The following is a 16,898-nucleotide window of genomic DNA, read 5'->3' on the forward strand; positions in this document are numbered from 1 at the left end:
CTATGTCCGCCTGATGAAGGAAAGGAGGAGGCGGGAATGGGAGCGGCGGAGGAGGATGTCACGTGTGCGCCGCGGCCGGGCCCGGGAGCGGCTGCGCTTCGCCATTCTGTGGAGCTCGCGACTGCTGCGGGAGGCCTCCGCCATGTCGGCCGGTGCGGAGCGGCGGGGGGCCACCGGGGGCGCCGCCATCTGGAGCTCCGTCATGGAGAAAGCCTTCACCAACCCGGACTGGATGGAGAGTTTCCGGGTGACGAAGCCCACCTTCAGCTACCTGTGTGAGCAGCTGCGGCCGGCCCTGGGGCGCACGGACGGCGGCCGCCGGCTGCCCCCCGAGACGCGGCTGGCCATCACCTTGCTGCGGCTCGGCTCCTTCTACGACTTTCGAACTCTTGAGAAGATCTTTGGGGTCTCGCGGCCGGCGCTCCATCAGGTGGTTGAGGAGGTCTGCGAGGCGGTGGTCTCCATCCTGGCCCCCAGGTTCATCTCCATTCCTCAGGGGGGCGCTCTCCGGGACACGGTCAGGGACTTTGAGCAGCGCTACGGTTTACCGCAGTTGGCGGGAGTTCTTGGCGCCTTCCATGTGGCGATCCGCCCCCCCGGTGAGGACAGCGGGCGCTACTTCAACACCAAGGGCTGGCACTCGGTGGTCCTGCAGGCGGCGGTGGACTCGGCCCGCTGCTTCTGGGACCTGAACGTCGGCAGTCCCGGGAACGTCTCCGGCTGCCAGGCCTTGTTGACCTCGGAGCTCTTCGAGTGGGGAACGGAAGGGTCCCTGTTCCCTAAAACGGCGTACTATGTGGATGGGCTGGAGATCCCGCTGCACGTGCTGGGGCCCCGCTCGTACCCGCTGCTGCCCTGGCTGATGACCCCCTTCTCTGAAGAGGCCCGCCCAGAGCGTTCCGGACTGAACAGACGGTTCTCCTCGGCGCTGAGCGCGGCGCACGGAGTCTTCGGGCACCTCAAGGCTCGCTGGTGTTGTCTCGTCAAACGCAATGACGAAGATCTCTCGTTTCTACCAACTCTGATCGCCGCCTGCTGCACCCTCCATAATATCTGCGAGTCCCGCGGCGATCCGCTCCCGGAGCGTTGGCTAGAAGAGGCCGCCGAGGAGGAGTTGGAGCAGCCCAGCGAATGCGAGGAGGAGGAGCTGGAGCCGCCGCAGATGGCGCTGGAGATTCGCAATGCTCTTGCCAGCGCTGTCTGGGCCCAAAATGGCGGACTGTAGAGCAAGCGCCGAATGTTTAAGAAAACCGCGCTGCAACGCTGCGTTCAGCCGCCCCAAATAGTGTGACCTTTAACCCCTTCAAGACCAGCCTGTCTGCGCCTTAATGACGGCCCACATCTTGGGATTTGTCACTTTTTAAAAGGGGCTCTCCAGGGAGAATTCTACTGATGCCCCCAGGATTGGCAGCGGTCCGTCGCTCGGGACCGCCATAACACGGGGTCGGCGTAGCGGCCGGCGGGACCGCCATAACACAGGGGGTCGGCGTAGCGGGCGGCGGGACCGCCATAACACAGGGGGTCGGCGTAGCGGCCGGCGAAACCGCCATGACACAGGGGGTCGGCGTAGCGGCCGGCGGGACCGCCATGACACAGGGGGTCGGCGTAGCGGCCGGCGGGACCGCCATGACACAGGGGGTCGGCGTAGCGGCCGGCGGGACCGCCATGACACAGGGGGTCGGCGGAGCGGCCGGCGGGACCGCCATGACACAGGGGGTCGGCGGAGCGGCCGGCGGGACCGCCATGACACAGGGGGTCGGCGGAGCGGCCGGCGGAACCGCCATGACACGGGGGTCGGCGGAGCGGCCGGCGGAACCGCCATGACACGGGGGTCGGCGGAGCGGCCGGCGGAACCGCCATGACACGGGGGTCGGCGTAGCGGCCGGCGGGACCGCCATGACACGGGGTCGGCGTAGCGGCCGGCGGGACCGCCATAACACACGGGGTCGGCGTAGCGGCCGGCGGGACCGCCATAACACAGGGGGTCGGCGTAGCGGCCGGCGGGACCGCCATAACACAGGGGGTCGGCGTAGCGGCCGGCCGCACCGCCATGACACAGGGGGGCGGCGGAGCGGCCGGCCGCACCGCCATGACACAGGGGGGCGGCGGAGCGGCCGGCCGCACCGCCATGACACAGGGGGGCGGCGGAGCGGCCGGCCGCACCGCCATGACACGGGGGGCGGCGGAGCGGCCGGCCGCACCGCCATGACACGGGGGGCGGCGGAGCGGCCGGCCGCACCGCCATGACACGGGGGGCGGCGGAGCGGCCGGCCGCACCGCCATGACACGGGGGGCGGCGGAGCGGCCGGCCGCACCGCCATGACACGGGGGGCGGCGGAGCGGCCGGCGGGACCGCCATGACACGGGGGGCGGCGTAGCGGCCGGCGGCACCGCCATAACACGGGGGGCGGCGGAGCGGCCGGCGGCACCGCCATAACACGGGGGGTGGTGTAGCGGCACGTAGATTTCACCGAGAACTTACAGACGCTGGCCGCTACACCGACTTCCACTCCAACGTCTGTTATTGCGGCACTGTCAGCGGGCGCACAATCAGCTGATTAGTCGGGGGCCGAGCGACAGACCCCGGCCGATCCACTATAGATGGCGGGGGTGTCGGAGAGGTGATGACTGGCGCACGATGGCTGCAGGTTTAGACGTAACTATTATTGCGCACTTTTGTTCGTTGCGTGTAAAGGGGCCTTACCTCTGTAAAGGTCTGACGCGCCCGGCGCTCCGGACGCCATTTTATTTACATTGTACTTTATTTAAGTGGTGAAAATAAACTGATACGATTTGTGTACATTTATGAAAACCCCCAAAATTGAGGAACTTTTTGAAATGTGCTGTTTTTTGCAGCTTCTGTCTAACCTGTTGGAAGTGTATTTCAAAGATTTTGCACGTTTTTGAGCAATTTAGGAGATTTAGACAGTTGGACAAATACTTCCATTTTATAACTTCCTCTGGGGGGTATGGCTGTGATGTGGGGGCCGTTCCCGCACCGCAGGAGCCCCGCACCGCAGGAGCCCCGCACCACGGTCCACTCATAGCCCTTCATGTGAACGGATGGAATCCGCTGCGGGTCATTAAATAGTACAGGTGATTGTAAGAGAAGGGGTTAATGTGCGCTTCACACGCTCCTCACACACCAACATGCTGGGAAAGTTTGTATTGTACAAACTTTACTGTCCAGTGCCATGATTGGCTGTCGCTGATGACATCACCGGGACCTGAACCAATCGGCGTACTGGAAGCAGCCTTGTTTTTGTGCAGATCATCCAGGATGTCGGCCGGCGCTCTTCGCAGGGGATGCAGGTAACAGTATGTGAGGCTGGAGGGACACCAAGTCCGTATAGTTCATGTCCCCCTCGTTGATCCAGAGGAAGGCAAAACCCCAAGAGGCAGGAGCCAATTTGGCCATTTGGGAAAAGATTCCTTCCCGACTCCATAATGGCAGTCAGAGTAATCCCTGGCCCAACCTCTGATAGTACCTACCTGACACCACGACCCGGATCACCAACCAGTGGGTCACCTACTGTCTATATCCTGTAATATCATAGACATCGAGTCCCTCTTACACTCCTCTATGGATCCGGCCATCACCACGTCCTCAGGCAGAGGGTTGGGTGGGAGAGATAGATGTGGACACCCTGTTCGAGCTGCTGGTGAGTGGACCCGGGTATAATACGGGCACCTCGTGCGCTGCAGAGCAGCTACAGGAGGCGCCAGTCATAGATCTGTGGGGTGGATATAGACAAAGAGAAAAGGAAAAGGTCCTCAAATGTATGGATCCAGTGTGGGGAGATGGAGATGTGCATCAGATGAGCTTCACGGAGTCTGGTGGAGGCGCCCCCAGTGCCGGCAGACGGGGCAGATTACCGTTGGCAGCAGGAATAGGCGTTCCAATTGTTGATTTAAACAGTAGATGTGTTTCGGCCTTCATCAAGTACAAGCAGAATATTATAGTCTTCTAAACCTAATTAAAAGGATAATTACCTCCCCATGTGGCTAATGACAGTGGTTTGTAAGTCTAGGAGCCCCCCACGTGACTCCGCCCTCACGTGACTCCGCCCTCACGTGACTCCGCCCCCCACATGACTCCGCTCCCCGTGTACTACAACACAGCACCACCGTCGTGTCATCACGCGACATGCATTATTAGATCGCACCATCACTGCCGCGTCGCCACGCAACGGTACGCCCCCACGTGACTTTATCCTGCGGCGTCATTAGGCGACTTACACGCCCCCATATGACCAGCCGGGACTTACAAACCACAGTTCTTTTCCCTGGCTGTACCCCATTTAGTGTATATTGGTGACATCTGTCTCTCCTGCCCATGTGCAGCACCTTACATTTATCCACCATCCCCCCCCCCCCCCCCCCCCAAGCCCCCGGCTTATCTCCGTCCGTTTGTAGCCGCACATTGTCCTCCGTTGTATTGATTATATTGTATAATTTTCTGTCATCTGCCAATACTGATATTTTGCTGTGCAGCCCCTCTATCAGGTCATTGGTGAATATATTGTCAGAATGGGGCCCAATACTGAACCCTGTGGCCCCCCACTAGTGACGGGGGCCCAATCAGAGTACGAACCATTTATTACCCCCCTCTGCGATTTATTTATTTATTAGACTGCTCCGCACCTCCTCCTGCGTTGGGTATGAGATATTTAGCGGGCGTTCGTTTTATTCCCCTGCATCTCGTGTGAAATTTCTTTTTTTCTTCATGAATACACTTGAAACTATTTAATAGATTGGCCCCCCCCCCCCCCCCCCCATCATCTTCTATGATTTCTCCTGCATTATTTGTTAAAGGGCCAGCGCTCTCCCTGCAAATCCTTTTGCTGTTACTATAGTTGTAGACTAGTTCCGGGTTGTTTCTGCTCTCTTTGGCGATCCGTCTTTCTACCTCCTCCTTTGATCGTATCTTTGCATATTTTGTTTTTTTTCCCTGTATGATTTTAGCGCTTCTTCGCTGCCTTCTTGCTTTAGTAGTTTGAACGCTTTCTTCTTTTCGTTTATTGCCCCCCTTACAGTCTTGTCGAGCCACATTGGTTTCCTTTTAGTTGAGATTCTTTTATTTTTAAGGGGAATGAACTGCTCCCATGAGGTGATTAGGATCCTTTTAAACTCCTCCCATTTGTCCTCTGTACTGATATTTTTGAGGATGTTGTCCCAATTAATGTTACCAAATTTTGCTTTACTAAAGTTTAGTTCGTTTGTCGCTCCCTGATAAGGCTTCTTATTGAATGACGGCTGGAAGTTGATTTTATTGTGGTCACTATTCCCCAAGTGCCTCTCATCCTGCACCCCCATGACTCGGTCCGGTTTGTTAGTTAGTACTAAGTCCAGAATGGCCCTCCCTCTTGTTGGTTCCCGCACAAGTTGGGTAAGGTCGTTATCTCTAATTGTTCTCAGGAACTCATCACCCCTGTGAGATTTGCAGGTTTCGTTCTCCCATGTTATATCCGGATAATTAAAGCCCCCATGATAATTACTTCGTTGCGGATTGACACTTCTTCTGTTTGCCTTAATAATAAGATTCCTGTATTTGGTGGTCTATAGAAAACTCCTATTAGTACTTTATTTTTTTTTATTTCTACCCACAGAGATTCCACCCATTCACCTCCTGCCCCTATATGTTTCCGTAGCCTTAAGTACGATTTAACGCAGACATACCCCTCCCCCTTTCTGGTTTCCACTGTCTTTTTTGAAGGGATTGTAACCCTGTAAATTCACCGCCCAATCACACTTATCATCCAGCCATGTTTCCGTTATTCCCACTATGTCGTCATTTTCTTCAGACATTCTCGCTCCAAGCTCCCCCACTTTACCGATCAGACTTCTTGCATTCGTGGTCATACAATTTGTACGGCTGTTGTTGTTCTTTATATTCAATATGCTTCTATGGTCTCCTTCTATCAGTTCTAACTGTACTAACCCCCCCCCCCCCCCCCCTGCTCGCTCCCCCCCCTCCCCCCCCGTTCCCAATACTTGGTCCCAGCTCAATGTGTACACTGTCTCTCCCTCCCAAGTCCCTAGTTTAAACACTCCTCTGACCTTCTAGCCATCTTATCCCCCAGCACAGCTGCCCCCTCATCATTAAGATGCAGCCCGTCCCTACGGTAGAGCCTGTAGCCGACAGCAAAGTCAGCCCAGTTCTCCAGAAACCCAAATCCCTCCTTCTTACACCAACTCCGGAGCCACTTGTTTACCTCCCTAAGATCCTGCTGCCTTTCTAGTGTGGCTTTAGGTGCAGGTAGTATTTCCGAGAAAACTACCCTGGAGGTCCTCGCCCTGAGCTTGAACCCTAGGTCCCTGAAATAATTTTTGAGGGCCCTCCATTGACCTCTAACTCGTTCATTGGTGCCAACGTGCACCATGACCGCTGGATCCTCACCAGCCCCTCCCAGTAATCTGTCAATCCGATCCGCGATGTGTCGAACTCGAGCGCCAGGAAGACAACATACCGTTCGACGATCCCGGTCTTTATGGCAGATTGCCCTCTCTGTCCCCCTTATAATTGAGTCCCCCACCACTAGAACCTGTCTAGCCTGCCCTGCGCTCCCCGTCCCCGTCTCACTGGAGCAGTCATCCCCCTGGCGTTCAGAGGGCATGTCGTGCTGCAGCGGTGCTGGCTCTGTAATGGCATCGCCCTCATCTGCCAACCTTGCAGCCTTGTTGGGATGTGCCAGTTCAGGACCAGTCTCCCTGGATCTATTCCCTCTACGCCTCCTTCTGTCACCCAGCTAGCTGCCTGCTCTTCTGTACTACCATCCGCCCCCGCCTCTACCCCAGCGAGCTGTCGTCATTTACATCCAGGATTTGGGCTTCCATATGTGCGACGTGCACGCATCTTGCCCAACAGTCTGCACCCTCGATCGGCTGATCTAGGACCGCATACATGGCACAAGGAGCACACTGGACGACATTGAAAACTTGAGACATCAGAAGTTCTGATCGCTTGTGTCCCGCCTGCTGAGCCCCCACCCAGCGGGTGGCCTGTTAGTGGCGAGCGGGTCTGGGCTCTGTACACCACTCTGACCAGGGAGGAGGGCCACAGTGCTCAGGTGATCGTGGGGGTCTCTGTACTCGGACCTCAACAATCAGAACAAATCTGCTATGGCGGACATGTTTTACAAGATTAGTTAGGCTTTGATACAAATCTGCGGTTTATTTGTTACTAACGGTTCTTCACAGTCCTGGACTTGTGTACCGGCTCTTGTGAAGCAGGCCCCACGTGACTCCAGAGGAAGTGGGAGGTTGTGGCGCCCGCCTGCTGAGCTCGGCACTTCCAGAATTCCTGTCGCACAATCCGGAAAGAGGACGCCTGACTGTAAGGAAACGGAGCTCCAGGTTATATTCTTCAGCAAGTCGAGGGTGAGCGACCCCAAAGATAAAGTGACCCACTGCTGTGTTGTCACAGGGTCTGCTGAGGGGGCGTATATCGTAGATCATCGCCGCCGTCTCGCACACAGATGCCTGCAGAGCCGCCGCGGTTCCCGGTCTATCTCATAGCGGTTGGTAGCCTCTTGGACTCCGCTGGCGTGCGACAAAGTACGCGATAACAACAATTAAAATCAGCACCACAAGGATGATCCCAACCACGATGGGGACCGTCATACTGCGCGATCCAGCCGAGCATCTCATCTCTGGGGAGGAGATAGAAAGACATTGATAATATACAGTGTGGGCGAGCAGCGACCCCGTACGGCGGAGGAAAGGAATACGTGATGAGGCGATCCGAGGGTGCCACCTGGCCTTATTAATGGCTGTGAGCCGGCCGGCCGCAGCCCAACAAACCGTTCACTCATTGGGTCCGTAGGTCCGGCTGCTGCTGCTTTCATCAGCCTGTCACCACTGATTTCCGCTGGACTAAAGCAACAGATGGAGCGAAATGCTTGTCGAGTTGCTGCTGGATGTCTACTACAGGTCACTATTACTACTGGAGGCCTCTATTACTACTGGAGGCCTCTATTACTACTGGCGCCACTAACAGGGTCATTCTTACTATTGGCGCCACTAACGGGGTCACTCTTACTACTGGGGGACACTCTTACTATTGGCACCACTAACGGGGTCACTCTTACTATTGGCACCACTAACGGGGTCACTCTTACTACTGGGGGACACTCTTACTATTGGCACCACTAACGGGGTCACTCTTACTATTGGCACCACTAACGGGGTCACTCTTACTATTGGCGCCACTAATGGGGTCACTCTTACTACTGGGGGACACTCTTACTATTGGCACCACTAACGGGGTCACTCTTACTACTGGGGGACACTCTTACTATTGGCGCCACTAATGGGGTCACTCTTACTACTGGGGGACACTCTTACTATTGGCACCACTAACGGGGTCACTCTTACTATTGGCACCACTAACGGGGTCACTCTTACTATTGGCGCCACTAATGGGGTCACTCTTACTACTGGGGGACACTCTTACTATTGGCACCACTAACGGGGTCACTCTTACTACTGGGGGACACTCTTACTATTGGCGCCACTAACGGGGTCACTCTTACTACTGGGGGACACTCTTACTATTGGCGCCACTAACGGGGTCACTCTTACTACTGAAGGCCACTCTTACTATTGGCGCCACTAACGGGGTCACTCTTACTACTGGGGGACACTCTTACTATTGGCGCCACTAACGGGGTCACTCTTACTACTGAAGAACACTCTTACTATTGGCACCACTAACGGGGTCACTCTTACTACTGGGGGACACTCTTACTATTGGCACCACTAACAGGGTCACTCTTACTACTGGGGACACTCTTACTATTGGCGCCACTAACGGGGTCACTCTTACTATTGGCGCCACTAACGGGGTCACTCTTACTACTGAAGAACACTCTTACTATTGGCGCCACTAACGGGGTCACTCTTACTACGGGGGACACTCTTACTATTGGCACCACTAACGGGGTCACTCTTACTACTGGGGACACTCTTACTATTGGCACCACTAACAGGGTCACTCTTACTACTGGGGACACTCTTACTATTGGCGCCACTAACGGGGTCACTCTTACTACTGGGGACACTCTTACTATTGGCGCCACTAACGGGGTCACTCTTACTATTGGCGCCACTAACGGGGTCACTCTTACTACTGGGGACACTCTTACTATTGGCGCCACTAACGGGGTCACTCTTACTACTGGGGACACTCTTACTATTGGCGCCACTAACGGGGTCACTCTTACTATTGGCGCCACTAACGGGGTCACTCTTACTACTGGGGACACTCTTACTATTGGCGCCACTAACGGGGTCACTCTTACTACTGGGGACACTCTTACTATTGGCGCCACTAATGGGGTCACTCTTACTACTGGGGGACACTCTTACTATTGGCGCCATTAACGGGGTCACTCTTACTACTGGGGGACACTCTTACTATTGGCGCCACTAACGGGGTCACTCTTACTACTGGGGACACTCTTACTATTGGCGCCACTAACGGGGTCACTCTTACTATTGGCGCCACTAACGGGGTCACTCTTACTACTGGGGGACACTCTTACTATTGGCACCACTAACGGGGTCACTCTTACTACTGGGGGTCACTCTTACTATTGGCACCATTAACGGGGATACTATTACTATTGGCGCCATTAATGGGGTCACTCTTACTATTGGCGCCACTAACGGGGTCACTCTTACTATTGGCGCCACTAACCGGGTCACTCTTACTACTGGGGGTCACTCTTACTATTGGCACCACTAACGGGGTCACTCTTACTACTGGGGGACACTCTTACTATTGGCACCACTAACGGGGTCACTCTTACTATTGGCACCACTAATGGGGTCACTCTTACTACTGGGGGTCACTCTTACTATTGGCACCATTAACGGGGATACTATTACTATTGGCGCCATTAACGGGGTCACTCTTACTATTGGCGCCACTAACGGGGTCACTCTTACTACTGGGGGACACTCTTACTATTGGCGCCACTAATGGGGTCACTCTTACTACTGGGGACACTCTTACTATTGGCACCACTAACGGGGTCACTCTTACTACTGGGGACACTCTTACTATTGGCGCCACTAACGGAGTCACTCTTACTATTGGCGCCACTAACGGGGTCACTCTTACTATTGGCGCCACTAACGGGGTCACTCTTACTACTGGGGGACACTCTTACTATTGGCGCCACTAACGGGGTCACTCTTACTATTGGCGCCACTAACGGGGTCACTCTTACTATTGGGGACACTCTTACTATTGGCGCCACTAACGGGGATACTATTACTATTGGCGCCACTAACGGGGTCACTCTTACTACTGGGGGACACTCTTACTATTGGCGCCACTAACGGGGTCACTCTTACTATTGGGGACACTCTTACTATTGGTGCCACTAACGGGGTCACTCTTACTATTGGCGCCACTAACGGGGTCACTCTTACTATTGGGGACACTCTTACTATTGGCGCCACTAACGGGGTCACTCTTACTATTGGCACCATTAACGGGGATACTATTACTATTGGCACCATTAACGGGGATACTATTACTATTGGCGCCACTAACGGGGTCACTCTTACTACTGGGGGACACTCTTACTATTGGCGCCACTAACGGAGTCACTCTTACTATTGGCGCCACTAACGGGGTCACTCTTACTACTGGGGACACTCTTACTATTGGCGCCACTAACGGGGTCACTCTTACTACTGGGGGACACTCTTACTATTGGCACCACTAACGGGGTCACTCTTACTATTGGCGCCACTAATGGGGTCACTCTTACTACTGGGGGACACTTACTATTGGCACCACTAACGGGGTCACTCTTACTACTGGGGGACACTCTTACTATTGGCGCCACTAACGGGGTCACTCTTACTACTGGGGGACACTCTTACTATTGGCGCCACTAACGGGGTCACTCTTACTACTGAAGGCCACTCTTACTATTGGCGCCACTAACGGGGTCACTCTTACTACTGGGGGACACTCTTACTATTGGCGCCACTAACGGGGTCACTCTTAGTACTGGGGGACACTCTTACTATTGGCGCCACTAACGGGGTCACTCTTACTACTGAAGAACACTCTTACTATTGGCGCCACTAACGGGGTCACTCTTACTACTGGGGACACTCTTACTATTGGCACCACTAACAGGGTCACTCTTACTACTGGGGACACTCTTACTATTGGCGCCACTAACGGGGTCACTCTTACTACTGGGGACACTCTTACTATTGGCACCACTAACGGGGTCACTCTTACTACTGGGGACACTCTTACTATTGGCACCACTAACAGGGTCACTCTTACTACTGGGGACACTCTTACTATTGGCGCCACTAACGGGGTCACTCTTACTACTGGGGGACACTCTTACTATTGGCGCCACTAACGGGGTCACTCTTACTACTGGGGGACACTCTTACTATTGGCGCCACTAATGGGGTCACTCTTACTACTGGGGACACTCTTACTATTGGCACCACTAACGGGGTCACTCTTACTATTGGCGCCACTAACGGGGTCACTCTTACTACTGGGGGACACTCTTACTATTGGCACCACTAACGGAGTCACTCTTACTACTGGGGACACTCTTACTATTGGCGCCACTAACGGGGTCACTCTTACTACTGGGGACACTCTTACTATTGGCGCCACTAACGGGGTCACTCTTACTATTGGCGCCACTAACGGGGTCACTCTTACTACTGGGGACACTCTTACTATTGGCGCCACTAACGGGGTCACTCTTACTACTGGGGACACTCTTACTATTGGCGCCACTAACGGGGTCACTCTTACTACTGGGGACACTCTTACTATTGGCGCCACTAACGGGGTCACTCTTACTACTGGGGACACTCTTACTATTGGCGCCACTAACGGGGTCACTCTTACTATTGGCGCCACTAACGGGGTCACTCTTACTACTGGGGACACTCTTACTATTGGCGCCACTAACGGGGTCACTCTTACTACTGGGGACACTCTTACTATTGGCGCCACTAATGGGGTCACTCTTACTACTGGGGGACACTCTTACTATTGGCGCCACTAACGGGGTCACTCTTACTACTGGGGACACTCTTACTATTGGCGCCACTAACGGGGTCACTCTTACTATTGGCGCCACTAACGGGGTCACTCTTACTACTGGGGGACACTCTTACTATTGGCGCCACTAACGGGGTCACTCTTACTATTGGCGCCATTAACGGGGTCACTCTTACTACTGGGGGTCACTCTTACTATTGGCACCACTAACGGGGTCACTCTTACTACTGGGGGTCACTCTTACTATTGGCACCATTAACGGGGATACTATTACTATTGGCGCCATTAATGGGGTCACTCTTACTATTGGCGCCATTAATGGGGTCACTCTTACTATTGGCGCCACTAACGGGGTCACTCTTACTATTGGCGCCACTAACGGGGTCACTCTTACTACTGGGGGACACTCTTACTATTGGCGCCACTAACGGGGTCACTCTTACTATTGGCGCCACTAACGGGGTCACTCTTACTATTGGGGACACTCTTACTATTGGCGCCACTAACGGGGATACTATTACTATTGGCGCCACTAACGGGGTCACTCTTACTATTGGGGACACTCTTACTATTGGCGCCACTAACGGGGTCACTCTTACTATTGGGGACACTCTTACTATTGGCGCCACTAACGGGGTCACTCTTACTATTGGCACCATTAACGGGGATACTATTACTATTGGCACCATTAACGGGGATACTATTACTATTGGCGCCACTAACGGGGTCACTCTTACTACTGGGGGACACTCTTACTATTGGCGCCACTAACGGAGTCACTCTTACTATTGGCGCCACTAACGGGGTCACTCTTACTACTGGGGACACTCTTACTATTGGCGCCACTAACGGGGTCACTCTTACTACTGGGGGACACTCTTACTATTGGCACCACTAACGGGGTCACTCTTACTATTGGCGCCACTAATGGGGTCACTCTTACTACTGGGGGACACTCTTACTATTGGCACCACTAACGGGGTCACTCTTACTACTGGGGGACACTCTTACTATTGGCGCCACTAACGGGGTCACTCTTACTACTGGGGGACACTCTTACTATTGGCGCCACTAACGGGGTCACTCTTACTACTGAAGGCCACTCTTACTATTGGCGCCACTAACGGGGTCACTCTTACTACTGGGGGACACTCTTACTATTGGCGCCACTAACGGGGTCAATCTTACTACTGGGGGACACTCTTACTATTGGCACCACTAACAGGGTCACTCTTACTACTGGGGACACTCTTACTATTGGCGCCACTAACGGGGTCACTCTTACTACTGGGGACACTCTTACTATTGGCACCACTAACGGGGTCACTCTTACTACTGGGGACACTCTTACTATTGGCACCACTAACAGGGTCACTCTTACTACTGGGGACACTCTTACTATTGGCGCCACTAACGGGGTCACTCTTACTATTGGCGCCACTAACGGGGTCACTCTTACTACTGGGGGACACTCTTACTATTGGCGCCACTAACGGGGTCACTCTTACTACTGGGGGACACTCTTACTATTGGCGCCACTAATGGGGTCACTCTTACTACTGGGGACACTCTTACTATTGGCACCACTAACGGGGTCACTCTTACTATTGGCGCCAGTAACGGGGTCACTCTTACTACTGGGGGACACTCTTACTATTGGCACCACTAACGGAGTCACTCTTACTACTGGGGACACTCTTACTATTGGCGCCACTAACGGGGTCACTCTTACTACTGGGGACACTCTTACTATTGGCGCCACTAACGGGGTCACTCTTACTATTGGCGCCACTAACGGGGTCACTCTTACTACTGGGGACACTCTTACTATTGGCGCCACTAACGGGGTCACTCTTACTACTGGGGACACTCTTACTATTGGCGCCACTAACGGGGTCACTCTTACTACTGGGGACACTCTTACTATTGGCGCCACTAACGGGGTCACTCTTACTACTGGGGACACTCTTACTATTGGCGCCACTAACGGGGTCACTCTTACTACTGGGGACACTCTTACTATTGGCGCCACTAACGGGGTCACTCTTACTATTGGCGCCACTAACGGGGTCACTCTTACTACTGGGGACACTCTTACTATTGGCGCCACTAACGGGGTCACTCTTACTACTGGGGACACTCTTACTATTGGCGCCACTAATGGGGTCACTCTTACTACTGGGGGACACTCTTACTATTGGCGCCACTAACGGGGTCACTCTTACTACTGGGGACACTCTTACTATTGGCGCCACTAACGGGGTCACTCTTACTACTGGGGACACTCTTACTATTGGCGCCACTAACGGGGTCACTCTTACTATTGGCGCCACTAACGGGGTCACTCTTACTACTGGGGTCACTCTTACTATTGGCGCCACTAACGGGGTCACTCTTACTACTGGGGGACACTCTTACTATTGGCGCCACTAACGGGGTCACTCTTACTATTGGCGCCATTAACGGGGTCACTCTTACTACTGGGGGTCACTCTTACTATTGGCACCACTAACGGGGTCACTCTTACTACTGGGGGTCACTCTTACTATTGGCACCATTAACGGGGATACTATTACTATTGGCGCCATTAACGGGGATACTATTACTATTGGCGCCATTAATGGGGTCACTCTTACTATTGGCGCCACTAACGGGGTCACTCTTACTATTGGCGCCACTAACGGGGTCACTCTTACTACTGGGGGACACTCTTACTATTGGCGCCACTAGCGGGGTCACTCTTACTACTGGGGGACACTCTTGGTATTGGCGCCACTAACGGGGTCACTCTTACTATTGGCGCCACTAACGGGGTCACTCTTACTACTGGGGGTCACTCTTACTATTGGCACCACTAACAGGGTCACTCTTACTACTGGGGGACACTCTTACTATTGGCACCACTAACGGGGTCACTCTTACTATTGGCACCACTAACGGGGTCACTCTTACTACTGGGGGTCACTCTTACTATTGGCGCCATTAACGGGGTCACTCTTACTAGTGGCGCCACTAACGGGGTCACTCTTACTATTGGCGTCACTAACGGGGTCACTCTTACTACTGGGGGACACTCTTACTATTGGCGCCACTAACGGGGTCACTCTTACTACTGGGGGACACTCTTACTATTGGCACCACTAATGGGGTCACTCTTACTACTGGGGGACACTCTTACTATTGGCACCACTAACGGGGTCACTCTTACTACTGGGGGATAATCTTACTATTGGCACCACTAACGGGGTCACTCTTACTACTGGGGGACACTCTTACTATTGGCGCCACTAACGGGGTCACTCTTACTACTGGGGACACTCTTACTATTGGCGCCACTAACGGAGTCACTCTTACTATTGGCGCCACTAACGGGGTCACTCTTACTATTGGCGCCACTAACGGGGTCACTCTTACTACTGAAGGCCACTCTTACTATTGGCGCCACTAACGGGGTCACTCTTACTACTGGGGGACACTCTTACTATTGGCGCCACTAACGGGGTCACTCTTACTACTGGGGGACACTCTTACTATTGGCGCCACTAACGGGGTCACTCTTACTACTGGGGGACACTCTTACTATTGGCGCCACTAACGGGGTCACTCTTACTACTGAAGAACACTCTTACTATTGGCGCCACTAACGGGGTCACTCTTACTACTGGGGGACACTCTTACTATTGGCACCACTAACAGGGTCACTCTTACTACTGGGGACACTCTTACTATTGGCGCCACTAACGGGGTCACTCTTACTACTGGGGACACTCTTACTATTGGCACCACTAACGGGGTCACTCTTACTACTGGGGACACTCTTACTATTGGCACCACTAACAGGGTCACTCTTACTACTGGGGACACTCTTACTATTGGCGCCACTAACGGGGTCACTCTTACTACTGGGGGACACTCTTACTATTGGCGCCACTAACGGGGTCACTCTTTCTACTGGGGGACACTCTTACTATTGGCGCCACTAATGGGGTCACTCTTACTACTGGGGACACTCTTACTATTGGCACCACTAACGGGGTCACTCTTACTATTGGCGCCACTAACGGGGTCACTCTTACTACTGGGGACACTCTTACTATTGGCGCCACTAACGGGGTCACTCTTACTACTGGGGACACTCTTACTATTGGCGCCACTAACGGGGTCACTCTTACTATTGGCGCCACTAACGGGGTCACTCTTACTACTGGGGACACTCTTACTATTGGCGCCACTAACGGGGTCACTCTTACTACTGGGGACACTCTTACTATTGGCGCCACTAACGGAGTCACTCTTACTACTGGGGACACTCTTACTATTGGCGCCACTAACGGAGTCACTCTTACTACTGGGGACACTAACGGGGTCACTCTTACTACTGGGGACACTCTTACTATTGGCACCACTAACGGGGTCACTCTTACTACTGGGGACACTCTTACTATTGGCGCCACTAACGGGGTCACTCTTACTATTGGCGCCACTAACGGGGTCACTCTTACTACTGGGGACACTCTTACTATTGGCGCCACTAACGGGGTCACTCTTACTATTGGCGCCACTAACGGGGTCACTCTTACTACTGGGGACACTCTTACTATTGGCGCCACTAACGGGGTCACTCTTACTACTGGGGACACTCTTACTATTGGCGCCACTAATGGGGTCACTCTTACTACTGGGGGACACTCTTACTATTGGCGCCATTAACGGGGTCACTCTTACTACTGGGGGACACTCTTACTATTGGCGCCATTAACGGGGTCACTCTTACTACTGGGGGACACTCTTACTATTGGCGCCACTAACGGGGTCACTCTTACTATTGGCGCCA

General features: G+C 53.8%; 1 protein-coding gene across 1 annotated transcript in view; it reads right to left on the minus strand.

Moving 5' to 3' along the window:
• Window positions 1-7,154: 7,154 nt before the first annotated feature.
• The window catches only part of LOC136613101 (macrosialin-like), a 35,957-nt gene continuing 26,213 nt past the window's right edge, over window positions 7,155-16,898 (minus strand). The window contains exon 6 of the mRNA XM_066593954.1: window positions 7,155-7,652. Within this exon, the coding sequence (XP_066450051.1) occupies window positions 7,513-7,652 (140 nt within the window). The 3' untranslated portion in view covers window positions 7,155-7,512. The remainder of the gene's footprint in view (window positions 7,653-16,898) is intronic.

Source organism: Eleutherodactylus coqui, chromosome 2 (assembly GCF_035609145.1).
Source record: "Eleutherodactylus coqui strain aEleCoq1 chromosome 2, aEleCoq1.hap1, whole genome shotgun sequence".
Lineage (NCBI taxonomy): Eukaryota > Metazoa > Chordata > Amphibia > Anura > Eleutherodactylidae > Eleutherodactylus > Eleutherodactylus coqui.